Source organism: Hemibagrus wyckioides, linkage group LG06, assembly GCF_019097595.1.
Source record: "Hemibagrus wyckioides isolate EC202008001 linkage group LG06, SWU_Hwy_1.0, whole genome shotgun sequence".
Classification (NCBI taxonomy): Eukaryota; Metazoa; Chordata; class Actinopteri; order Siluriformes; family Bagridae; genus Hemibagrus; species Hemibagrus wyckioides.
In genome coordinates this window covers 41113088-41138641 of record NC_080715.1, presented here as the reverse complement: position 1 = coordinate 41138641, position 25554 = coordinate 41113088, and the positions used below count along the sequence as shown (strand labels likewise).

At 41.9% G+C, this 25554-nt stretch overlaps 2 protein-coding genes across 9 annotated transcripts in view; one reads left to right on the top strand and one right to left on the bottom strand.

The window, feature by feature from the left end:
* Positions 1–11295, top strand: part of dnmt3aa (DNA (cytosine-5-)-methyltransferase 3 alpha a) — a 55978-nt gene extending 44683 nt beyond the window's left edge. For 6 of the 8 annotated variants that reach the window (XM_058391666.1, XM_058391667.1, XM_058391665.1 and 3 more), the window contains 12 exons: positions 278–322; positions 651–730; positions 941–1053; positions 1483–1666; positions 2266–2350; positions 2471–2616; positions 3774–3864; positions 4270–4418; positions 4508–4593; positions 5072–5150; positions 5843–5961; positions 6649–11295. In XM_058391666.1, the coding sequence (XP_058247649.1) occupies positions 278–322; positions 651–730; positions 941–1053; positions 1483–1666; positions 2266–2350; positions 2471–2616; positions 3774–3864; positions 4270–4418; positions 4508–4593; positions 5072–5150; positions 5843–5961; positions 6649–6790 (1319 nt within the window). In that variant the 3' untranslated portion in view covers positions 6791–11295. The remainder of the gene's footprint in view (positions 1–277; positions 323–650; positions 731–940; positions 1054–1482; positions 1667–2265; positions 2351–2470; positions 2617–3773; positions 3865–4269; positions 4419–4507; positions 4594–5071; positions 5151–5842; positions 5962–6648) is intronic. The other 2 variants (XM_058391671.1, XM_058391664.1) reach the window with 1 other exon arrangement.
* A 3871-nt stretch (positions 11296–15166) lies between these two features.
* gnpat2 (glyceronephosphate O-acyltransferase 2) lies at positions 15167–25364 on the bottom strand. Its single transcript, XM_058393527.1, has 16 exons — positions 25172–25364; positions 23685–23876; positions 22560–22736; positions 21981–22110; positions 21754–21881; positions 21458–21533; positions 20875–21026; positions 20471–20601; positions 20167–20390; positions 18977–19225; positions 18748–18827; positions 18266–18406; positions 18074–18173; positions 17152–17245; positions 15940–16001; positions 15167–15711 (listed from the first exon to the last, which is right to left on the bottom strand). The coding sequence occupies exons 1-16, from the start codon at positions 25184–25186 to the stop codon at positions 15668–15670; spliced, it is 1995 nt and encodes a 664-aa protein (XP_058249510.1). The 5' UTR covers positions 25187–25364; the 3' UTR covers positions 15167–15667.
* Between the last annotated feature and the right edge of the window lie 190 nt (positions 25365–25554).

Sequence of the window (25554 nt, the reverse complement as noted above, 5' to 3'; positions counted from 1 at the left end):
CAAACATACAGAATGCTTAAGATGCCTGCTTACTTAATACATGCAATGTAAATCACACACACGCACACGCAGGCTCCACATTATATAACTATCATTTTATATCATCATACTGATTTTTGCTAACCTACATCACTAAAAGAACCCAAAACTAACCCTAATCTGTTTATTTTTGACGCCCCACCCTCTCCGAGCTTCCAGATATTGTTTCTGTGGTTATTTTTTCTCTAATGTGGCACTGATCCGAAAGAAAAACAAATCAATTCATTTTGTTTTCCAGAGAGGCTGCTGTACGAGGTACGCCAGAAGTGCAGGAATATCGAAGGTAAGCAAGATTTTCCCCTTTATTCTTTCCTTGTTTGTCCTCTTGAGCTCTATTAGGCAGACGCCCTTATCCAGAGCGACTTACAGATGATCTCATTTTATACAACTGAGCAACTGAGGGTTAGGGGCCTTGCTCAGGGGCCCAGCAGTGGCAGCTTGGAGGACCACTAAGCTACCACATCCTATTTACGTGTTTACACGTTTCACATGCACCCTGCTAGACGGTAGGATTAGCGCCGTAAAGACTGACATTTTATGAAACATCATGAAATCAAGAAGTCAACTGTTAGAAATCTGAACATTCGTGCTGATGCCATCTTTGTGTGCAGATATATGTATATCCTGTGGAAGTCTGAATGTGTCAATCGAGCATCCTCTCTTCATCGGAGCCATGTGCCAGAGCTGCAAGGTACAAAGCACACACACACACACACTCAGCAATGTTTCAACAGTTGGATACACGCCACACAGTTAACTGTAAAGTCACTAAACAGTATGAGAGATTGCCATGTGCCATGGCGTCATTTATTCACCTCTTTCTGACCTTTAGTGGTTAAAGTTTGGAGATTTTGCAGGAGCACTGATGGACTGACTCAGAAAATGTTTGTGGTGTGTGCAGAACTGTTTCCTGGAGTGTGCGTATCAGTACGACGATGATGGCTACCAGTCCTACTGCACCATCTGCTGTGGAGGGAGAGAGGTGCTGATGTGTGGGAACAACAACTGCTGCAGGTATGTGTGTGTGTGTGTGTGTGTGGACATTTTTTTAATATCTTGGTCCTCACAAGCATAGGAATATGTAAGAGTTTGTAAGAGACTTTGTGGGGACAGCTGGCTAGTCCTTGTGAGGATTTTCTTTAACAGACACTGCAGCTTTTATATGAAAACCAGAAAGAGCATTAATGTCAGGGAAGGTCCTCACAAGGACAGAAAGACAAGTGTGTGTGTGTGTGTGTGTGTGTGTACATCACATACAGATCAGGGGTCTCATACATTGTAAAAAGAAATTCTAAATTGTTTCTTACTTTTGAACAAAACATAAGGGGACAGAAATGTAATCAGTTTCTGGTATGTTACTGTGGTTTGTACCAAGAAGCAACACACTTTAATTTGATGTCTTACTGATGCGTCTTATACCACAATGTGTGTGTGTGTGTGAAGGTGCTTCTGTGTGGAGTGTGTAGATCTGCTGGTTGGTACGGGCTCAGCACAGGCTGCTATCAATGAGGACCCCTGGAACTGTTACATGTGCAGTAATAAAGGTGTGTTCGGAATTCTACGGCGCAGAGACGACTGGACGTCACGCCTCCAGCTGTTTTTTGCGAACAACCACGACCAGGACTTTGTGAGTCTGTCCATCCTAATACATTAGTTTTGACATGATTCATCTTCAAACAGGGGCGTGTAAACTTTTTAGATCCACTGTAGGTATTTATTCAGTCACGTGTACAGTTTATTCCATTGTGAGGGAGAGGAGCTAAGTCAAGTTTATCAAAGGGCTGTTCTCTGGTTAAAGTCTAAAGTCATGTGCAAGAAGACCAGCCAAGAGTGAGCCAGCCAGGAGCGAGCCAGTCAGAAGCGAGCCAGCAAGGAGTGAGCCAGCCAGGAGTGAGCCAGCCAGGAGAGAGCCAGTCAGGAGTGAGCCAGCCAGGAGAGAGCCAGCCAGGGGTGAGCCAGCCAAGAGAGAGCCGCATCAGAAGAGCCAGTCAGCAGCAATATGGTTAGAAGAAAGGGCTTGTGAGAAGTGAGACAGAAAAAAGACAGCCAGGAGAGAGAAAGAGAAAGACAGCCAGTAATCCAGGAATGAGCCAGACAAAGCGGAGCCACCCAGGTGAGAAAGGAAGCCAGAAGTGAGCCAGCCAGGAGATCCTTCCAGAAGTGAGCCAGAAATTCTTAGGTCTCAAGGTTTCTCAACCTCCACCTCCACCTCTGTCTCTTTTTCAGGATCCTCCAAAGATTTACACACCTGTAGCGGCAGAGAAAAGGCAACCAATCAGAGTGCTGTCTCTGTTCGACGGCATTGCTACAGGTGAGCTCATACCTGTCTGACTGAGGTGTGTGATTATAGCACTGTGGAAGCTGTAGTTAAACTTGAGCAGTGTTATGATTATTGTGTGTGTGTGTGTGTGTGTGTGATGAATGGTCTCAGGTCTATTGGTGCTAAAGGACCTGGGCATTCAGGTGGAGCGCTACGTGGCTTCCGAAGTGTGTGAGGACTCCATTACGGTGGGGATGGTGAGACACCAGGGCCGGATCATGTACGTGGGTGACGTCCGCAACGTAACACACAAACATGTGAGTATACACACACACACACACACACACACAAGTCCCTGTTTCCTACAGCAGTCCCAAGTACCTTGTTAAACCCAGTTGCTTGCTTGTAAACTAGCTCACAAAATAGTCAATATTAATTCAGATATTTTTTATAGCCTATGAATGAATTTACTTCTGTGTAATTGTTTATTGTAGCAGTTTAGCATAAAGGCTCTGTTTATGAAGGCTGTCAAGGTTAAATCCCTTTATTTAGAGCTGCGATTTAAATGAAGTACCACATCTATACCTTTATACTACCACGTCTTCTTAATGTGTCCTTACAGATGAAAGGGATTTATTTAATCTCGGCACAAACAGCACATCATTGTCGTGATTGTTTAAATGTATGTGTGTGTGTGTGTGTGTGTGTGTGATCTTCTTTCTTGCTCTCTCTCACTCCAGACAGGATGTCCTTGCATTAATGAGCTCCATCATACTGCAGCTATAACCCTGCGGTGCATCATGTTTTTGTCCATATTCCCCTCTCTCTCTCTCTCTCTCTCTCTCTCTCTCTCTCTGTATAAATGGAGATGTGAATGCAGCAGTGCTGATGGAGCTCATATTTCAGCTCTGGCTTTGAAGTGCAGACGTTTCTGCTTTTCTCCCCTCAGGCCTGCTCTCTGCTGCTCTGACAGTACTGAGGATATGTGTGTGTGTGTGTGTGTGTGTGAGATTGAGAGATCACCCTGTCTGTATTGCAATGCAGTAGATACAGAGATGCTCCGTAACTGATTCATGAAAGCGTCGTGTTGCATTACGATCAGCTGAGATTCGATGAATTGGTTTAAGCCGTGTGTTAAAATGATAAAATTATCAAATCATGAGGGATAGCAGTTAACCAGTGACATTTTGGACAAAAATAAAGGAAAATAAACAAATAAACATTGCCACATTGCAGCAGTGACATCTAATGGGTTTTGAGGGCTGCCTAACATCTATGCTAATTTACATAAAGTGACAAACACTGATTTTCCACATGAACTCAAAGACACACACATTTACCATACACACACACACACACCATTCTCATAACCCATTAACACAAGTTAACACCAGTTAACATAAATGTTATATTGAAAGTAAAAACATAATGTTCAATTAACATGAAAAGATTTAAGTGTGTGTGTGTGTTGCAGATTCAAGAGTGGGGGCCCTTTGACCTAGTGATAGGTGGAAGCCCCTGCAATGATCTTTCCATCGTCAACCCAGCCAGGAAAGGACTCTTTGGTATGCTGTGTGTGTGTGTGTGTTTGAAATATATGTATAAATAAATGTACATATAATGCCAAGCTTGAGTCTGATATTAAACCTCCAACATGTTTACATCTAAATATACCACAAACACCATCTGAGCTCACTTATGTGTGTGGGTGTGGCTTAATATTCTAATGAGGACACCTGATTGACAGCCCTGCCAATCAGGATGGTTAAACTGGCAGACCAAATCTTTATCTTTAGCATGGTGGCTTTTTGGGTTGTTCAGACTCAGATGAACTCGAAAACACAGTTCCGATGGAGCACATTGTGGTGAAGTCAGATGGAGGGCTATAAGAACTGTATTTGGAAGCTGATGTGTGTTCCGATCTTTTGTAACTCTGTGTGTGTGTGTGTGTGTGTGTGTGTGTGGTGCAGAGGGCACCGGGCGGCTGTTTTTCGAGTTTTACCGCCTGCTACACGAGGCTCGACCTAAGGAAGGAGACGAGCGGCCGTTCTTCTGGCTCTTCGAGAACGTTGTGGCCATGGGAGTCAGCGACAAGAGAGACATCTCACGCTTTCTTGAGGTACACACACTTCTGTTAGCTAACTACTGTCAACCCTAACGTCACTACTTGCGAACGTACACTAAACCTAACCTTATCTCTCGCCTCAGTGCAACCCAGTGATGATCGACGCCAAGGAGGTGTCTGCTGCCCACCGCGCTCGCTACTTCTGGGGCAACCTGCCTGGCATGAACAGGTGACCATGACCTTTACCTGCCTCTGCACCATAACTCTTTGTCCATCATCTCAAATCACTGTGTAGCTAGATGTTGAGTGACCCACAATGCGCCGCTGCAGGATGAGGCTGAGATACTGTAACCCTGTACCAGCATGTCCTGAAGTGTTTATTCCTCATATACCACAACAGTTTTGTTGATGGACGACATGTCAACTTTATCCATTTACAAGATCTTATCTTGTTCCATCACCAGCAGTTACAGAGAAAAGGCAACACTTGAGACTCCTTCCATAAAATAAACAGACAAACAGTTTCCATATATATTTATATATACACTATCACATACTACAATGATCCTGATTAATATAAATCTGTGACTGGCAGCTGCTGTCATAAAACATGAACGGACACATTCTGACCAATAATATTCAGGAATTTAACTGATATATACTATAGATATTTATTTATTTTATTAATTTATTTTCGCCTCCCGCAGGCCGTTAACTGCCATGGTAAACGACAGGCTCGACCTGCAGGACTGTCTGGAACATGGACGCACAGCCAAGGTCGGTGAAGTAAGGCACATGTCTCTTTATTAATAAAACTAATTGAAAATCACTGAAATTGTTCACTAGACAGCTCTGATGATTCAATTTTCCTTTCATTGCTGCAGTTTATTGTTGCATATCTAATTCCATCTGAATTATCACCTAAATAATCGAATAGTGTCAATGATAGAAGGGAAAATAAAATGCTGACCTGTATATGCTGTCCGAACTGTAATGACAACAACGTAGTGATGCACGATGGCAGTGACCTCCTAATTATTATATTACTGACAGGATTCATGGGCAGCACCAGAAATACTGAAATACATAAAGTCAGTAAAAAATAAATAAATAATTACGTAACATAATGAAAGAAAAAGTGTACAAGAAAATATTTATTAAGCAAGTGTTTAGATTTTTTATGTTTTTCCTGGTAATGTTACCTTCTGCAATGTGTATTAATTCAATAACATATACATTTACACCAAAAGGTCATTGGTAACAATGAGTAAGGATTTTGACCTTTGGTGGTACAGTGCTGAAAAATCTTTTACTCCTCAAACACAAATGTGAATTGCATTTGGGTTGTTTCCTGTAGATGTAGATTCACCGAGATCCTTTGTGAATATTGATTCCTTCAGCAGCTTATGGTTTATATGTGTTAAGGGTGTTGAAAGAAGAGGGCGTTGCTCACGTGGACACTGGATTTTGTGTTTCAGTTTGATAAGCTGAGAACCATCACCACTCGTTCCAACTCAATAAAGCAGGGCAAAGACCAGCACTTCCCTGTCTACATGAATAACAAGGAGGACATCCTCTGGTGCACTGAGATGGAAAGGTATGGACGGACGGATGGACGGACAGGTTTACTGATGGACAGATGTGTGGATGGTTTTACACAGATAGAAAGAATAGATTTGGGGAAGAATGGGTAGATAGATTTACACATGGATGGATGGATGGATGGATGGGTAAACTTGTTTAGAATAGTTCTAGTAATGAAACCACAGAATTTATCATGATGAGATGGGAGAAAGTAAGGAAAGACGGATTGATGGATGGATTCATAGTAAAGACAGAATTAGTTCCAATGATCTGGTAATACACAGCAAATTTATAATGGCTGGATGGATAGATTGGTACAGGCACAGATGATTGGATAGATTCATCGATGGATGGATGGATGATTGATTCAGGCATAGATAGATTCACTGGTGGATGAACAGAATTCAGGCATAGATGGATGATGGATGAAAAGCTAATTAGTTCAGGTGTGGATGGATTAATGGATGATGGATGGAGGGATGGATTTAGACAGATCACTGAATAGCCGAGGTATGGATTCACACATGGATGGATAGATGGAATGGATGAGTGTGAAAAATGTTCTGTGGTCTAGAAAAGGTCAAAGCGTGAATTGGAGAGTAAAGGAAGAGATGAGTGAAAGCATAAAGTCCAGGACTTTCTGTCATTACATTATTGTTTGTCTCAAATTCTCATCTTTCTTTCTCTCTCCTCGTCTCAGGGTGTTTGGATTTCCTGTCCACTACACGGACGTGTCCAACATGAGTCGTCTGGCCAGGCAAAGACTCCTGGGAAGGTCGTGGAGCGTCCCGGTGATCCGGCACCTGTTCGCGCCGCTGAAGGAATACTTCGCCTGTTACTGAATCCCCGCCCCTCCGAGTCACACCGTGCCATCCCACGACTCGCTCCGCCCTTCATTTGCATAGCTACCAAGCCCCACCCCCTTTTACATTTGTTTGGTAGTTGCCTGACGACTTACTGGTGCTATTCAACTAAGGAAAAAAAAACCGAAACCATGGCTCATCCATTTACACGACTCGATTTTACATGTCAGCTATTTATTGAAGACTACATTACAATATTTTTTGTTTGTTTTACAGACTTTTTAAGTCATTTACAACATCAGAATGATTTCATCTGTGATCACAGCTTCTCTGATGAAAGAGAGACATGCTTGCATGAGCGCGTGGATGTGAGGGTGTGCGTTGGTGTCTATAACTGTGTGTGTGTGTGTGTGTGTGTGTGTGTGTGAGAGGGAGAAAGAGAGAGATAGTGGTTGGTCGTCTCTTTGAGCACAAAGCAGATTTGAGGGTCACGGCATCTTCGAAAAACTAAACCTACACACACCGTCCTGGTGTCATTTACATCTTTTACCTGTAGTCAAATGGTGCAAACATACACACACACATACAAAACACACACACACAAACCAGCTGATACACTGTTTACAGTTATGTCATGGTACTACACAACTACACAACTCCTGTACAGCGCAAATGCTGATTCAACTACGGTGCTCTCTCTCTCTCTCTCGCTCGCTCTCTCTCTCCCTCTCTCTCTTTTTCTTTCTTTTTTGCTCTGAAGCTCCTCCCCAAATCCCCTTTTTTCCTTCTCCCTCTTTTCCTTATTCTCGTTTGGCCTTCTTACTCACCTGCGTGCTTCCCCCCCCCTTTTCTTTCTCCCTCGTTTCTGTCTATCCTATCGTTTTCGTTCTCTTTCTCCGAGTTCTTGCAATCTCCCCTTCTTTTCCGTCCGTTTCTCATTTTCTTTTAGTCTCCTCTGTCTGTCTCTCGCTCTCTGTCGGCAATACTGATGCACAGCCACACTTGAGGCCTTACTTCTGGGGCACATGGTGACTGACTTACACACACACACACACACACACACACACACACACACAGGATCTGAATTGTTGTTGAGTGGTTGGAAGTTTTCTACATTACAAGCAGATACAGCTAAATCTTCTGAAAGATGTCTGGAGAGAAAGATTTGTATTGACACACACACACACACACACTTCTCAGAGAGGTGCTGCGCTTCCAAGCCCTGCAGGGGGCAGCGGCAAAATAGAAACAAATCGATCCTTCCACAAAGCACTGTGGTGATGCTAGCGACCACCAGCGGAACTCATTTCTACTGTAAACCACAAGGTCTCGTCCGACTCCGCCATTTTTACTGTACTGGTGTCAGTGTGCGAGTGTGTGTGGGGTGTGTGTATGTGTGGGTGTGTGGAGAAATGTTCTCCAACGCCTCAACATGCTTTGCTTTATGTCTGACTGAGGAAACTATCAGAAATCTCTCCGGGGTGCTTTCTTCTCTTCATTTTTTATTTGCTTTCCTGCCTGGTTCCTGGCTCAGGCTAGCATTAAGCCTGTATGTTAATTACTGTTTTTATTTAATTGAGGGGTGCTTCCACCAATGTTTCAGAACCTTTTGAGGAACTGAAATTGTTGGAGAACCAGTTCCTGGTCATAATTCTGGTTTAAATCGTGACTAAAATCTGCCCTCGTTCCTCTCATAGAAATGTGCCTGAAGTTTTTGAGTTCCTAAAATGTTCTTGGGTTCCTGTGGTGGAAACACGCCCGACGTTTCTAAAAAGGTTTCTGCAGTGGGAAGAGTATAGTTCCTCAAAGGTTCCAAAAGTGAAACTTCCTCGATTGCTAAAAAGCTTCATGAAAAGGGTTCACACGATAGGCAGGCATCTCAATTCCTGGGTTCCTGAAAATCTTTCTGCATTAGAAACACACTTCATATAGTTCTTAAAAAGGTTCCTGAGATAAAAACAGCACCTGACATTTGGTTCCTAGAGGACGCGTCCAGGTTCCCTGAGAATCCGAAACCCAACTAAACTTCCTGAGTTCTTGAAGAGATTCCTTAGGTTCCTGCAGTGGAAGGTTAATCTCCAGTTCTGGATGTCGCTGTCCAGATTTTGGTTCTTCTTTGATCCATTTCTGTCCTCCCAGGGGATTCTGGGATAGTGGCCTCTGCTGTGTGATGTTGTAATACCTGGTCACATGGTGCTCCCAGAATTCCTTTCGTTTTGGTGGGCGTGGCCTCTCGTGATGTGTAGGTGCTTAACAATGTGCACACACCTTTCCAGTTATTGATTCAAATGATATCTGGATTACTGTATTCTCTCCACGCCGTTGTCGGATCATTCGGATACGGAGCGACATTTCTGGTGCTTACAGAAACTTCCCCGGGGAAGCCGGGATGATCCGGTGGGCGTGGCCTCTCGTGGTGTGTTGGTGCTCAACAGTGTGCACTCACCTTCCAATTATCGGTCTGGATAATCGGATAATGGTTTACTGTATTCTCCTCGTGCTGTTGTACACATCATTCAGACCAGAGGTTAAACAGGACATTCTGGCGCTTTCTCTGGATCTTTCTTTTCTTTTCTTTAAAAAAAAAATAAAATTCCCCCCGGCTTCCCAGATTTTCAAGGGTGTCTTTGTGAAGTATAAATAAGAGAGGCTAATCTCTCTGGCCTGTTTGAAAGGCAGACTGTAAAGAACTTTCAAGGCCACTTTCCAAACGCAGATTATCCACACGGTCCTTTTAGCAGTGCCGGTCCTCGCTTTTCCTGAACGCCCGGATTCAAAATCCATCCCATTCAAACACCATTCACATCCATCCTCAAGCACACGAACAGTGTGTTCCTTATCAGAGTCTCCTCTGCTGTGGTGCTGTCTGACTGTGAATAAACGCCTAGCCTTCAGTAGCTAATTTAGCTAGTGTTCACAACCACTACTGACTGCTCATGACGATAAATAATATATACTGGATATTGGTAGGTTTGCTCAGCTAGCTTCTGTATAAAGAGGCTGACCACCCATCAAAGGCTTCTTATCGTATCTAGCTAAGATTCACTTCATTAGAAGACGCCATGCTGTGAACTGTTCCGAATCCGGTAAACAGTGCGTGTACATCCGAGTGCAAAGAATTGCAGGATTCTGAAGCTCATAAGTTGGACTTTAGGGTGCTAGATTTAACTTGAAGAAGCGTAACCTTTATGACTAATAAGCTAATGTTAGCTTCCCATTAGCTTGATACCAGTGGTAGCTATCAAACAGTTGGAAGCACAACTTTGGACATTTGTGAAACCAAAAAATTTTCTGGAAACCCGGTGTGCCGTCCCTCATCTTTCTGCGTAGGCGAGGACCGGCACTGTCCATAACTGATCATAATGCGTGTTCAGGAATGTGGCCCTCATCTACGAATGAACATCCAGACAGCTCAAGCCCGGAAACTAAGCTAAGCTAAGCAAAGCCTGGCTTTCGGAAGATGCATTAGCCGCTCAACATGTCAAATAAAACTCAGGCCCACATGCATTATTTCCAGACTCACTTCCTGTGCGGCCAAGACAGGACTTCGTTCAGCAGAGTTCGGCGGTAAAACAACTGTACATAGATATGTTTGCCTTTTTTTTTTTAGCATTCGATCATGTTTTGTGCTCCGGGTGTGTTTCTTGATCCGTGTAGGCTAATTTCGGTGTGATCCTAGGCTGTGTTAGCGTAGCTGTTGTGATTAGGAGACTGGCCAAAGGGGGAGCTTGATTATAATAAGCTGAAAGGGCAGTGGTGGTGGTGCTGGTGATGATGATGATGATGATGCGTAAGAGAGGGGCGTGTCAATCTGCTATCACGTCCCAAACTAATTTTTTTCTTTTTCCTCTTTCTTTACGTATTTATGAATTGTCTCAAATGAGAAGAGGATGAATTTAAAAGCCACCCAATAACCAGTTGACAGCTTTAAAGGTGGAGATCCTTTACCATGTTATTTTAAGATTCAAATCTTTGAAGAGCGTGTGAGTGAAGGCATTTCAAAATGAATAAATAAATAAATAAATAAATAAGGTGCTATACAATTTATTCTTAAATGATTTAAAAAAAAAAAAAAGTTAAATAAATAAATACATTAAATAAATAAGTGAAATATATTGTTGGAAATTAAAAGATTGACTGGTCTTGACAATGACTGTTTTTACGTTGTTGTAGTAACGGATTTACTATTATTTTACTCTTTTATGAATATATTAACAAATGCATTTTAACTTTGTACTTGATGATGATGATGTAGAAAAAAAAAAGAATAAAATAGAGAAATTTCATGTGTTTTAGCCTAGACATCACTGTAGTATGATTGTCTCGATGAGGAGGTCATTCTGTTATTACTGGACCCGAGCTCCATCCTGAAGGTTCTGTGCACTGATACGTAACTCGCTTTATCCTTGGCAACAAACTCGACATTACCCAACATTCCTTGCTACATGCTTTCGTTGAATCTGACCGAAATGTTTTTCTTCATATATATATATATATATATATATATATATATATATATATATATATATATATATATATATATATATATATATAAAATGTTTGTTGTTGCCTCACTATTTATTAACTACAGCCATGTTGTACCTTCTGTCCTTCATATTTGGTCTGTCATATTTGCATCTGTCTCTCGCTCTTTCTCCTCCTTCTCCATCCTGCTCTCTCTCTTTCTCTCTCTCTCGTTTCTTGCTCTCTCCATCCGCAGCTGTGGTTGAAGAGATGGTGTGAAGAGAGACAGACAGACAGACAGACAGAAAGAAAGAAAGACAGAACGAAGAATAGAATGACTCCTTTCTTATGTATTTGTGCTGGAGAACACTTGAATTAAATGTACTGTTTTTTGTGCAAAAAAAAAAAAAAAAAAAATCTTGTCCTGTCTTTTTTTTACTCCCAGAAAACAATCTATAAATTGAGATTTTATTGCTTAAATAAATAAATAATAAAATTAAATAAATACAGTGATGATCATGATTATTATTATTATTATTATTATTATTAATATTATTGAGGGTTAAATAATGGGGTTATCTCTATTTACATCAGGTGATCTCAGACTTTGGGAAGATTTATTTTTATTACAATAATACATGAGGTAAATATATATTTATTGCTGGATATTTGGGTTCTTATTTTAAATCATTTTTCTTTCCATATGAATCCAAACCAGTCATTTTTTTATACACTGAATTCATATAAAAACCTCTGAAGGGATCAATACACCTTGTGTAAATTATTTAATTGACAATTTTATATATATATATATATATATATATATATATATATATATATATATATATATATATATATGTATATATAGATAGATAGATAGATAGATAGATAGATAGATAGATAGATATACACTATATTGCCAAAAGTATTCGCTCACCCATCCAAATAATCAGAATCAGGTGTTCCAATCACTTCCATGGCCACAGGTGTATAAAATCAAGCACCTAGGCATGCAGACTGTTTTTACAAACATTTGTGAAAGAATGGGTCGCTCTCAGGAGCTCAGTGAATTCCAGCGTGGAACTGTGATAGGATGCCACCTGTGCAACAAATCCAGTCGTGAAATTTCCTCGCTCCTAAATATTCCACAGTCAACTGTCAGCTGTATTATAAGAACGTGGAAGTGTTTGGGAACGACAGCAACTCAGCCACGAAGTGGTAGGCCACGTAAACTGACGGAGCGGGGTCAGCGGATGCTGAGGCGCATAGTGCGAAGAGGTCGCCAACTTTCTGCAGAGTCCATCGCTACAGACCTCCAAACTTCATGTGGCCTTCAGATGAGCTCAAGAACAGTGCGCAGAGAGCTTCATGGAATGGGTTTCCATGGCCGAGCAGCTGCATCCAAGCCATACATCACCAAGTGCAATGCAAAGCGTCGGATGCAGTGGTGTAAAGCACGCCGCCACTGGACTCTAGAGCAGTGGAGACGCGTTCTCTGGAGTGACGAATCGCGCTTCTCCATCTGGCAATCTGATGGACGAGTGTTTGGGTTTAGCGGTTGCCAGGAGAACGGTACTTGTCTGACTGCATTGTGCCAAGTGTAAAGTTTGGTGGAGGGGGGATTATGGTGTGGGGTTGTTTTTCAGGAGCTGGGCTTGGCCCCTTAGTTCCAGTGAAAGGAACTCTGAATGCTTCAGCATACCAAGACATTTTGGACAATTCCATGCTCCCAACTTTGTGGGAACAGTTTGGAGCTGGCCCCTTCCTCTTCCAACATGACTGTGCACCAGTGCACAAAGCAAGGTCCATAAAGACATGGATGACAGAGTCTGGTGTGGATGAACTTGACTGGCCTGCACAGAGTCCTGACCTCAACCCGATAGAACACCTTTGGGATGAATTAGAGCGGAGACTGAGAGCCAGGCCTTCTCGTCCAACATCAGTGTGTGACCTCACAAATGCGCTTCTGGAAGAATGGTCAAAAATTCCCATAAACACACTCCTAAACCTTGTGGACAGCCTTCCCAGAAGAGTTGAAGCTGTTATAGCTGCAAAGGGTGGACCGACGTCATATTGAACCCTATGGATTAGGAATGGGATGTCACTTAAGTTCATATGCGAGTCAAGGCAGGTGAACAAATACTTTTGGCAATATAGTGTATATATATATATGAACACTTTGCATTCTGGGTGCTAGCATAGTGAGCAGAGAAAACCCATTAGAGTAAAATCGCTGTGACTACGTTTCTGCTGTTTAATAATTATATAAAACAATTAATAAAGAATAAAAATGAAACAAAATCAAGTTTTACACGAGCATCTCTTCATGCCTTAGAATTCTTGTTTTAGTACTTAGAAGTTTTGTTTTAGTTACTGTCCCTTTAAGACCATTATATGTAAATGTGATATGTTCTGATTGGATAATCGCCTCAGAAGTGAAACCAAGCACACCACGCCCCCCACGCTGCTTACACGTGTAGGAAAACGGCGGGAGATGAATATCTGTCCATGGACTGTATCTATAAATCATTAAAACAGAGCCATTAAAGTCCATACACTGAAAAAGCAGTGGTGCAGAGTTTCTCCATCACAAAGCCCTGAAACACCAAGAGCTGAGCCCAGAGATGAGCTTCTTCTTCCTCCTCCTCCTCTTCCTCCCTGGTCTCCTAAACCCCAGATAGATTAAAACACTGGAAAGAAACAAAGTAAACCAGCATGTTATCTGACCCTAAAGACAGAAAATCTTCAGCATACCTAAACTAAGGAACGTCCTCAGACTCAGAAAACACAAAGTTCAGGTCATCATGCACTGTTAAAGTATTTACGAGTTGGGAAGTCGTAATTACGACGTCAGAGGATGGAGGCGCACCTTCTCGTAATTAACTACAAAAAAACAAAAACAAGAAATACTCATCAAGTGTGTTTTGCTTTTTGTGTTTATTTTTATCCACTTTATAAAGTCACTGTATTCATAAAGTTCTCTCCTAAACACAAGAAGTGAGACAAAAAAAAAAAAAAAAAAATCCCAACCAATTTAACCTCAATTACTTTCCATTAGTTCCATCATGATCCCTGACTGACACGCCCCCCAACTCGTGTGACACGCCTCCAACTCGGAAGCTCGGCGCTTAAAGAAAATCCCGAGTTTCCAACTAGTAATTACAAGTTTACTCGTAAATACGATATTTCCAACATGACTTGAACTCACTAACAGACCGAAAGATGCACACAAAATGGAAAGTAATGTAATATCCTGAAAGCTTTGTTCAATTTAAAACATTTATCAGGTCAATAAAGCTACTTAAAATCTGAACCTGAATCGAAATAATGGCGTCTGATGTCTGTCCGTCTGCACCGCTTATCCGATCTATCATCGGGTCACGGGGATCTCAGGGGTCATCGGGCATCAAGGCAGGATACACCATGGACGGTGTGCCAACCCATCACAGGGCACACACACACACACACACACACATAGTATATGTATATGGTATATGGTACATAGTATATGGGTATAGGGGGGGGACTCCGGTTTCCTCCTACAGTCCAAAAACATGTACATTAGGTTGATTGGTAATTCTAAATTGCCCATAGGAGTGTGTGTGGTTGTCTGTCTATATGTGTGGCCCTGTGATGGACTGGTGACCTGTCCAGGGTGTACCCCTGCCTTCCGCAGATCCCTGTGACCCTAATTAGGAATAAAGTGGGTATAGACAATGGATGGATTGAGAAATGTATTTTTTTATGGAACCATGAACAAAATGTTGTCCTTGTTTTAAACAAATGTTAAAAAAATCGCTGTTGTATAGGAGGAAAAAATCAAGAATAAATAATTTTATGCCTTATACATATTCATACATTAAAATAAGACTAATAATGCAATTTAGTTTTGTCAATAAAAACCTTCCATCTGAGAGCGAGAACAGAGTGAATAAAGATTAAAAACAGGACGTGGAATCATTTTTTATTTCATTAGAAATACCTTTTTTTTTTCATTCCTAATGTATTATACTATATTATACATTCTGCTATGTCACATTGCTTCGAAACACTAGAATTACAGTCTGTTTAATATTCTATATTAATATCTACAAGCCAAAATATCTACAGTTACACATCAGCAGGGTCAGACAGGCAAATTCGTAAACTTACAGTCAGTAAAAACCTACAAAAGACCTTTTCCTGTTACTGAATAATAAATCCTAGCTGTAGATGCTGGAAATGGTGTAAAAATGGCAGTGAAATGTGTTGAGCATTAAAGTCTTTACACGTCTGAGCTCTCGTACCGTAACGGCCATCACATGATTTTTTTTTACATGCGTAGGGAATCTCTGGAATTTCCTGTGGGAATGTTCTTGGTCCTGAGTTTATCATGTTGTAATCAGTATCGCTTGGACTGAGGAAGGTCCTACTTCACCTCACTATTTATTATATTGAAAATAAAAGGTGGAGTCACAGTCTGGAGAACAACGGCACCTTGGAGACGACGCTGCCATCTGGAGCCGGGGAGACAGGAGAGAGTTTATAATTACAGCAAAAGCACAAGAATATCAGATGAATCAATCCTTTTATCCCTCCCGATATCGTCTATATAATATCTACACCGTAAACTCCATAATTACTGCCAACAATTTTGTCTAAAATTGTATAAACTTTTTACCTGCATTTTTTTTCCTTCCGACTCACTGACCCTTCAATACAGATGAAATTATAGGTTTTCTTACCCAGCGTGTCGCGTATTCTCCTCAATGCACTCTGGTCTATCCTGTACTCAGTCTGATCAGCTCTGAGAACAGAGAAATCAAGTGTTTTAAAATGACAGACAGGCCACAGGTTCGAAACCTTTTTTCCAGCCATAGAGCTGAAGACAGTGAGCAACCGAAATACAGTAAATGACCATTATGACCATGGTCATTTACTAATCTTCATCTGTCCAGTGTTGGTGAGTCTGTGTCTACAATAAGCCTCGGATTCCTGGAGTTGAACCTGATCTGCTGTTGTAGCTCATCCACATCCAGGTCAGACCTGTCGTGTGTTCTGAGACGCTTTTCTGCTCACCATGGTCATAAAAAGTGATTATACGAGTTAGTATATCCTTCCTGTTAGCCTTATCATTCTCTCTCATTAGCCTGCAGATCTTCCGCTCAACAGGATGCTTTTTATAGAATGGAGATCAGCAGATTCTGAAATCCTCAAACCAGCCCATCTGATACTGAAAACCATGCCAGGCTTAAAAGTACCAGAGATCAGACATTTACCCCATCCTGAACATTAACCCAAGCTCCTGATGTGTATCTGCATGATTGGCTGTAGACGTGTTCCTATTAAAGTGGACAGTGTGTGTACTGTAGGTTAAAACAGTAAGCCTCAATCGCTCAGACCCCCTGGAGTTATACCTCAGGCCACAAGGGCTCCAGAAACACCGTCATAAAATAAGCTTCACTATCAAACAGGAGAATGAAGATCCTCTAGTGACTCGTCGCACCTCCACCTCTTCACCACCAGGGGAGCCCTCACCCAAATACTGATACTTCTGGGTCACTCAGTTCACTTCAGGTGTTTAAGCCATTTAAGCCATGCTCATGCTAAGCTAGATGTGAAGTATAGTCAGTTCTCCTGCGTTACCAAGCTTTGCTTCACTGTTCGTGTTTGCTTTCCATGTTTATGATCTAGTTTTCTCTTCTCCAGTTTTCTGTAGTAGATTTGTCTGCCAAGTTTATTGCTGATTTCTGGTTATTTGAACCCTGCCTGTTTCCGCCTCTGCCTCCGTTTGCTATTGCTCACCATTTAACTCTGGACATGGATTCTTCTACTCCTGTCTCAGCGTATGTATTACACCAGTTTACAGCATCAGTGTTTTACCATCTTTGGGTCTGATGAAATGAAAACCAACACCAGTGTTAATGATGTGCATCATGAGCGGAATGTCCACTTACACCCTGCATTTAGACGCGGCTCCCATCCTGACCAGAGCCGAGAGAGCGTTCTTCTGTGTGTCGGAGGACAAACACTCGTACGACTTCACCTCACCTGAGGAAGGGGACAAAAATAAATGTGAGTGGCCACATAAGTGTGAGTAGCACAAGCTGGGTATAATGGAAAGCAGTGAATTTTAGAAGAACTGAGGACAAGAAGCCTTTGTTATCGACACACATACATTACAGCACAGTGGAATTCTTTTCTTGGCATAACCCAGTTACGGAAGTTGGGGTCAGAGTGCAGGGGCAGCTATGATACAGCGCCCCTGGAGAAGAGAGGGAGGGCCTTGCTCAACTGCCCAACAGTGGAGCTGGGCGGTGCTGGGACTTGAACCCTGATCCACAACCCAGAGCTTTAACCACTTGAGCCACCACTGTCCCATTATAAGCAACTGTGACAATTTCTGCGTGATTCATAAAATAGGGTCATAGTAGTCATAGTCATAGCGGATTGTTTACGACTTTACAAACTAGCTTGCTCAGTAAAAAGAGATTAAGACGGGAAAATATCTGTAAGCAATAAAAATCTTGTTAAATTGTGTTAGATCTTTGGCTCTTTAGTTTCTTTTTTCACATATCTGATGAATAATTGGATATAATTAGTGGAACAACAGACTGCAGGAAAAGTTTGAATAGCAGATCTACCGTAAAAACCCTAATATACAGGCAGATTACAATTCCACCAGCTACAGGACACATTTTGTGTCAGTGACACCGAGACTATGGGTGGAGCAACCGCTGGTCTAATGAAATGGGCGTGGCTATAAACCCGAGCAGAGGTGTGTGAGATGATACACTGGAGGAATCTGAGAATGAATAAATGAATGAATGAATTGTCTTCTCTTATATTTTCCACTTTAACCCGTCACTGCATGCTGACCTGAGAGGAAGAGCTTCACGATGGCGGCACGGATGTCGGGCACAAACTTCTTCTCTGTAAACGTCTGAAATGTTTCCTCACACAAAACTCGAAACACCATCTAAACCCAAAACAGACAACAAACATTCACACAAAGTAGTTTCCAAGATAAACCCCATGCTGCGTTTGGAGACTAACATCATCTCTAATCACCTGGTAAGTTTCAATAAAAGGCTCGAGAACAGCTCTGAGGAAGACGACGATGTCCTGCTCTTCTTCGGTCGCTCTGAGTCCGCCTTCATAGATGCTCAGCACTCCACAACGCAGAAGGCCAGAGCAGCCTTCCTCAAAATCCTGACAGAGAGAGCGAGCGACAGAGCGAGAGAGAGATGGAAGAAAGATGAAGCCCAAAAAGATCTTCCATTTGTCTAAAGAGACACCACCACGATGCTCAAAGAACCATTTTATTTCTATTAAAGCATGGAATAAAATGACCACATATTAAGATGATGTTTTGGTGGCCCTCATGTCTTTATCTCCTTGAATAATATCAGCAAAACCCACCAAATATTCTTCAGAAATGTGTATTAAAAGTACGCAGACTTTATGTGCAGGCTGCATGCTATACTCCCCATCACTGTATCCCAGTGTTACGGCTGATTGTGAGAGCAGGATGGGATTAGTTAGAGTCTCACCTGCGGCGCATGGACTGGCATGAAGACGAACTCATTTGCCAAAACATCTTGCAGGAAACAGAAGCGGCTGAAGACGTCGTCTGGAGACAAAGAGATGTGAGAGACACTCGGATACAGACACGGCCGGTCTCTAGAGTTTTTAACACTCGAGTGCAAAAGTTCCTTGATTTCTTGAGTACAGACTGTGAATTATTCCATGGGACATTATCATAACATCATTTACACTTACCCTTGCTGTAGCTTGGAGCCGTTGTCATGGCGACAGCCACCAGGGCAGGTCGGGTAAACACGTGCAGTGCTTGGTTCCTGTAGGAGGCACACATGAGCACCACAGAAGCTCGCCGGAACACGGCCTCCTCTTCAGTGACGGGTGCTGGCCCCGCCTCCTCGACCAGTCGGACAGACCCGTTCTCAGAGCCCACAATAGAGTGATGCAGAGCCATGCTGGACGACATCACCTCCGAGTCAGGAAGCTGTGCTAAAAAAAAAAAAAAACAGGACTGTGACACCTTATTCTATATGAAGAGACATGAAAAGTATGAACTGTTCATATCCTGTTCATATCCTGTAACCCATAGTGTCCTGCAGTAACCAGGAGTAACCTATAATAACCAATAGCAACAATAGTAATATATAGTTTATTAACCAACAGTAACATACAGTATCTAATCATAATTAATATTAACATATAACACATAGTAACCAATACTAACCAATTGAAACCAACAGTAACCAATAGTAACATATTATAATCAATATAAACATATAGTAAACAATAGTAACCAATATTAACATATGGTAATCAGTAGTAAACATATAACATACAGTAGCCAGTACTAACCATTATTAACCATCAGTAACCAATATTAACATATAGTATCCAACAGTAACCAATATTAAAATATAACACACCATTAACCAATAGAAACCAAAAGGAACCAATAGTAACATAAAGTAACCAATATTAACCAGTATTAACCAATATTAACCAGTATTAACCAATATTAACCAGTATTAACCAATATTAACCAGTATTAACCAATATTAACCAGTATTAACCAATAGCAACCAATATTAAGATGTAGAAACCAACAGTAACCAATGTTAACATATAACATACATTAACCAGTAGTAACATATTGTAACTTATTATAACCAATAGCAACAAATAGCAACCAGTAGTAGCATATATTAACCAACAGCATCCTACAGTATCCAATAGTAACCAATCCATGTATTTAATGGTAACCATACAGTAACTAACAGAACCCTACAGTAACCAATAGTAACATATAGTTACCCACAACCAAGAATCCTATAATAATAGTAATCAATGTTGCTAATAGTGATCTGAAGTTTGTGTGTGTGTGTCCAACATAAATTCTCTTACACAGACTTTATTTTTCTGTGAAACCATACCAGGCCAGTCGATTCGGGCTCCGAGCTGAGCAGCGAGGGTCCTCAGGCGCAGGGTTTTATGTGTAAACGTGTTCCAGTCCACTCCATCAGGGTTCTGCAGGAGGATCAGAGCCATGAGACTCCATGGGCTGAGGACCAAACTTCGCTCCTGCAACAGCACCAGCAAGTGAGCGACTTCACCAACAAAGTCCTGCAGCTCGGCACTGAGCTTCAGAGGCAGATCCCTGTGAGAGAGAAAGAGAGAGAGAGACACAGAGAGACAACCTTTGGTTGTTCTATGCTCAGAAACCACATTCAGTTGTACCTGGGTATCAGGTTGTACTGATTGCGCTGGATCCTCCCCTTAGCCAGCTCTCTCACAGACACTGGGTTCCCGAAGTACACATGCATACAGCCGTAGTTTTCCTCCAGAACCCGCCGAGCCTTAAGCAAACCCTACACACACACACACACACACACAAACAAATAAACTGATTGTGCCACCACAGCCCAAGCCAGTCTACATCCCACCTTACAGTAACATTAAAAGTAACTATAAACTCTTCATGAATAAATCTGATATTGTAACCAATAGCTGTTATACATCCTTCACATCAGGTCACATCAAATCCCCCTGCCGTGGATTATTCTCTTCTAACAGCATGTTATTCCTTAATTAATTCGATGAATATTATATAAGCTTAGTGCGTTAACGGGATCAGGAGGCACCCTGGTGGTCTCTCTGGGTTTGGGAACGCCGAGCAGCTCGTGAGCAAGCAGGGATTCTTCCAGGACGCGATCGTAACTGATGCTGATGGGAACTAGGGTGATGTCGTACACCTCGCCTTTAAAAAATGGTTCCAAGATCATCTGCATCATCCCTACACACACAGAGAGAAAGAGAGAGAGAGAGAGAGAGAGAGAGAGAGAGAGGGAGAGAGAGAATTCTTCTTTTTTAACTAAGACACATTCACTGGTTTATCCTCCATTTACACCTTTATTATTAGTTTCAGACTCGACTATTCACAGTGAAACACTGCTAAATATTCATTTATCTTATAACACTGTTAAAATAATGCTAGCACTGATATGCAGTGATATGACAAACGGTAGGCGGTCTAAAACTCATCAAAGTCACTCAACAAACTAAATCTCCATCACTTCATTCATTTTTAGCTTAGCCGAGTTTTACTGTGGGAAAAAAGTCTTGCTTTCCTCAGACGCAGTGTGTTAATAAGTAAGTAATGTTAGTTTACTAGCTTTGTTACTAGCTAGTCTTTTAGCATATGTAGCATCAATAACTTTAGCTTACCCAGTTTGGGCTTGAGAGACTTCAGCGTCCTGCTGCGCAGACCTTCCACGTAAAACTCTAGAGGAGCAAATCCCGTCTGCAAAAACACCGAATTATATGTTTTATAAAATAAGAAAGATTTTACTGCAGCTAAGAACTCTGAATGAATAAGTTTCCTAAGGCACTGTTTTGACTCTTTTCTGAATAGAGGCTTAAATCAGGAGCCCAGGTTAAGCTCCGCCCATTCACACAGAGGCACCTGTCAAAATGAACAATATCAATTATCAAAAGGACAAATGTTTATATATAGTGTTTACCCGCACTACGGTCCTGACGTACTCCGACAGCACGGCCCAGTACAGCTTATCCTCTCCGATGGCCCGGCGAATGAAGAACGCTCCGGAGCGGCGCAGGATCTCACCAACCAGAGACATTCCCATAAGCGCTGGAGGAGAAAACGGAAATGAGAAACAGAACCGTTATTGGACGTGTTACCTCGAAACGCGTTTATACACGACGTCTCTCATCTCTAATAGATACTTGCGAATTCCAGCAGCGATGACGGGGATGGACAGATCGTAGGTGAACATGATGTAGGAAATAACCAGGAAGTCGATGTAGCTCCTGTGGTTGGGCATTAAAATGACCGGATGCTCCTGAATGGCCTGGTGGAGCTGAGGGGGCGGAGCCAGGACACGATTACAAGAAGGCGACATAACTCTTTATGGCTAGTAGTGAGCTAAAACTTTTGTTTTTCTTTTAAATTGATGCTTTTAGCTCTACTGAAAATTCCATATTTAAAAATTCAAGAAGTTTAACAAATACAGCAATTTTGCTTCTACTTTGTAAACAGAAACAATGAATACATACGATTTTAAAACTGCAACATTTTGTTATGTTCATACCGGATTCTTTATAACTATTAACAGTAATCTGTACATAAAAGCTGACGTATTTAGCTAGCTCTTTACCTTTCTAGCTAGATAACATCCTAGTGAATAGCTGTAACTACACGGAAACGATATCTGCTACATTTGTGTGCCCACAGTGGCACTAGTAAGTCACACAGACACAGATTAACCCGCTGAGGTTAGCACATATGGACGACGTGAGAGTGTCTAACCCGTGCGAGTCCGTCCTCGTTCACCCGGATGGAGGTGAAGAGCCTCTTGAAGACTTTAGTGAGAGCGAAACCCATGAGGCGGATGAAGCTTAGCTGCAGGTTCTGACTCATCTCCTCTAAGATGCTGACGGCTTCCTCCTTCACGACCTCTGGTGGCTCTCCGGATTCCGCGGATATCTGCGTGCGACAAAACTTCAGGCTCGGTCACGGCACATCGCTGCGGACATTTCTTCAGTCTCTATACACAATTCACCTCTGAAATGGTTTGTCATGTGTCTTGGCCACACTGGCCACCGTTTAATAGCTCAAACAAAGTCATCAAGACCTTAGCATTGTTACTTAGCTGAGACACATCATCTTAAATTAGTCAGGAGAACTAGACATAAATATTGGTTCTTTCTTTAACATTTTTTCCTAAAGGCCAAAAAAATTCTGGAGTAGGAGTTTCCTCCTGTTTTATTGTGTCCATGTTGATGATTGAGTGTCTCTGTCATGATCCACGGTTAATACGAAGCTCATATGAAAGCAGACACTCAGGACTTTGTAGTGTTTCAGAAGGTTTTCTGCTTTCTCTAGCCTACTAGGAGCAACATATTCATAAAAAGTTCCAAACAGATGACAGGTTATATGTAGAACCCTGGAGTTCTTTAATTGGCCGATAAAACCTTTCCCCAAAATAATAATAATAGTTCTGTGCAGAAGTGTTGGAGATCACTGAAGCTTTTCTGTTCCTAAATTCACAGGATGCATAAAGTGAAAGGGGGGTGCCATTACTTTTGAAGCTTGATCTCGGCAAAGTGTTTATGAATTTTTTTACAAAAAAAAAAAGATCTTGATTAAATTGCTGAAATGATGAAACTCTTCAGTAAGAGGGAGGAGCTTCGCTGTTTATAGACAATTTACTCGTAACACAGTGCTGGTGTTTTTGGAGAAACCTCTAAATGGCAAAGATTAAAAAGAGGCATTGTACTAGGATTTCAACAACCGCACTGGGTTCTTTAACACTGTCTGCAACAATAACCTGTCGATCGTGTTCCAGTAACAGCATGCACCCTTGTCTTTTAATCCTTATGTATCGCTACACACTGCAGTAAAAAGAGTAGCAGGCTCCAGGAAGTGTCTCACCTCGGAGATGATGTAGCGTAGATACTGCGACTCCTGCACCATCCTGTTGAGGGCGCTCACGGACAGGGGCGTGGCCCCGCGATACGGCTGAGCGCTGTAAGTCCTGAGGGCGTGGCCTATATCACTGCCCCGCCTTCTCTCCTCCAGGACGTCTAAGATGTGTTCGGACTCCGCTTTGGAGGTTCGTGCTCTCTGGAACATAACGGATCTAATAACGTTTACATTAAAACTGAGTGTTTATGTGAGTAAGCAAGATTTAACGAAGGCCTACACTGGCTTTTTTGGCAGATCGTAGGTGTTTGTTTATTCTTTTACTAAACACACACTACTCATGTAAAGGTAAAAAAGAATAAAAACTGGTTTTTAAGGACCTGATTTTGACACGAACTCTGCTTTTCACACAGGAAGCTTACAGTGATACTTCACAGCTGATGCTCTGAAGAGTTTAGATAAAGATAGATAAATTGAGCTAAATCCTGATAAAGACATGAAGAAGCTCACGCTAAACAATCTGTTTCAAATGAGATAATGAGTAAAAGAACCGGAGATCATCTCAAAACTGTTCCTCCAAGGACGGCAAGAAACATGTACAGCTTCGCTCTTAAACATAAAGGCTCTTGGTCAGTGTGTATGGTTCTGTGAAGTACCTTTAACATCCATTTTTGATGCACAGAATGTTCTCTGCAGTGGAGAAAGGTTGTTTAGACTAGAAAAATGTTCTTTATGGCACTAAGGGGGAAATAAGGGTTCCTTTGAGGACCCTTTACTGAAAGGTTCTTTAGGGAACCAATAATGGTTCTTCTATGGCTTTAATATGAAAGCACCTTTTGGTTCTTTATTGCAGCTTTAGTGTTTATACACTAGTCTTGAACCGGGTGATATAACAATGTAATATCGGTATCATAATCAATTTGATCACGGTTTTTGTGATATATCGCAGGTTTTCGGTTCTTAATCACTCTGATTGAAAGCAGCTGATTGGGTTTATAAGTTCTGTATCATTTTCAATCGATAACATGGGTAGTTAAACGTGATTTTCTTTTGTCCTTCCTTCCTTTCTTTCATACTTTCTTTGTTTCTTTGTTGTGTCCTCAGTTTGTTAGCTAATTTATATACATGCTGTGTTCATGTGATGCCACAAATAAAACACCGTTACTCTAAGTTTTCTTCAGGGACGTGAATTTCTGAACAACAAACGGTTAAACAGATCTTTTGTAACTCCAAAGTCTCCATCTTGGGACTTTTCGGGAAATATTTTGGTATCCCCAGACAACCCCCCCCCCTCCTCCGCTGGTTTTAACGCACGCGCGCTATTTGTTTATCATCGCCTAGTCTTTGATGTTGTTAACATGTTATTGCAACTCTTTTATTATTGTTACAGCGACTTGTAACGAGCTTAGCGTTACAAAACAAGTGTTACTTTCATATCCTGAACACCCGCGCGCGCGCGCACACACACACACACACAGGAATTAAACATTCCCTACCAGTACCCGGTCCATGGCTGCAGATCCACAGCAGGTGCACGCTTTTCCAGCCGGATAACGACACGGTTCACGCGCGAGCCCCAATCACCGGCCCCGGTTTCGGAAACTCCTCCTCGAAGCTGTCGCGCGACTTGTTGCACCGGGAGCAGCTCCACCTGCCGTGACATTGTGCCCGGGATTCGGTTCTTACAAAGGAGTCGGTTCTTCAAAAAAAAAAAACCAGGCACATCATTTCAAGACTCCATTCCGAAGCTTTTTAGAAACGAATAGAAGAATCGACTCTTTGACACTCTTTGTGCAATTGATGCGGCTCAAGTTCTCGCGCAGATGATGCGAGCAACAATCGCGAGTCGATTCACGCGTGCGCGCACACACACACACAC

Bases quoted from the DNA above. Each gene is read 5' to 3' on its own strand.
- gnpat2 (XM_058393527.1), bottom strand. The intron at 17,246-18,073 runs GTCAGCATGCAG...CCCCTTCCTCAG, and splicing joins CGTGAAGCTCTTCCTCTCAG to GTGAGGTGAAGTCGTACGAG. The intron at 16,002-17,151 runs GTAAGTGGACAT...CTCTGTTCTCAG, and splicing joins GCCGCGTCTAAATGCAGGGT to AGCTGATCAGACTGAGTACA.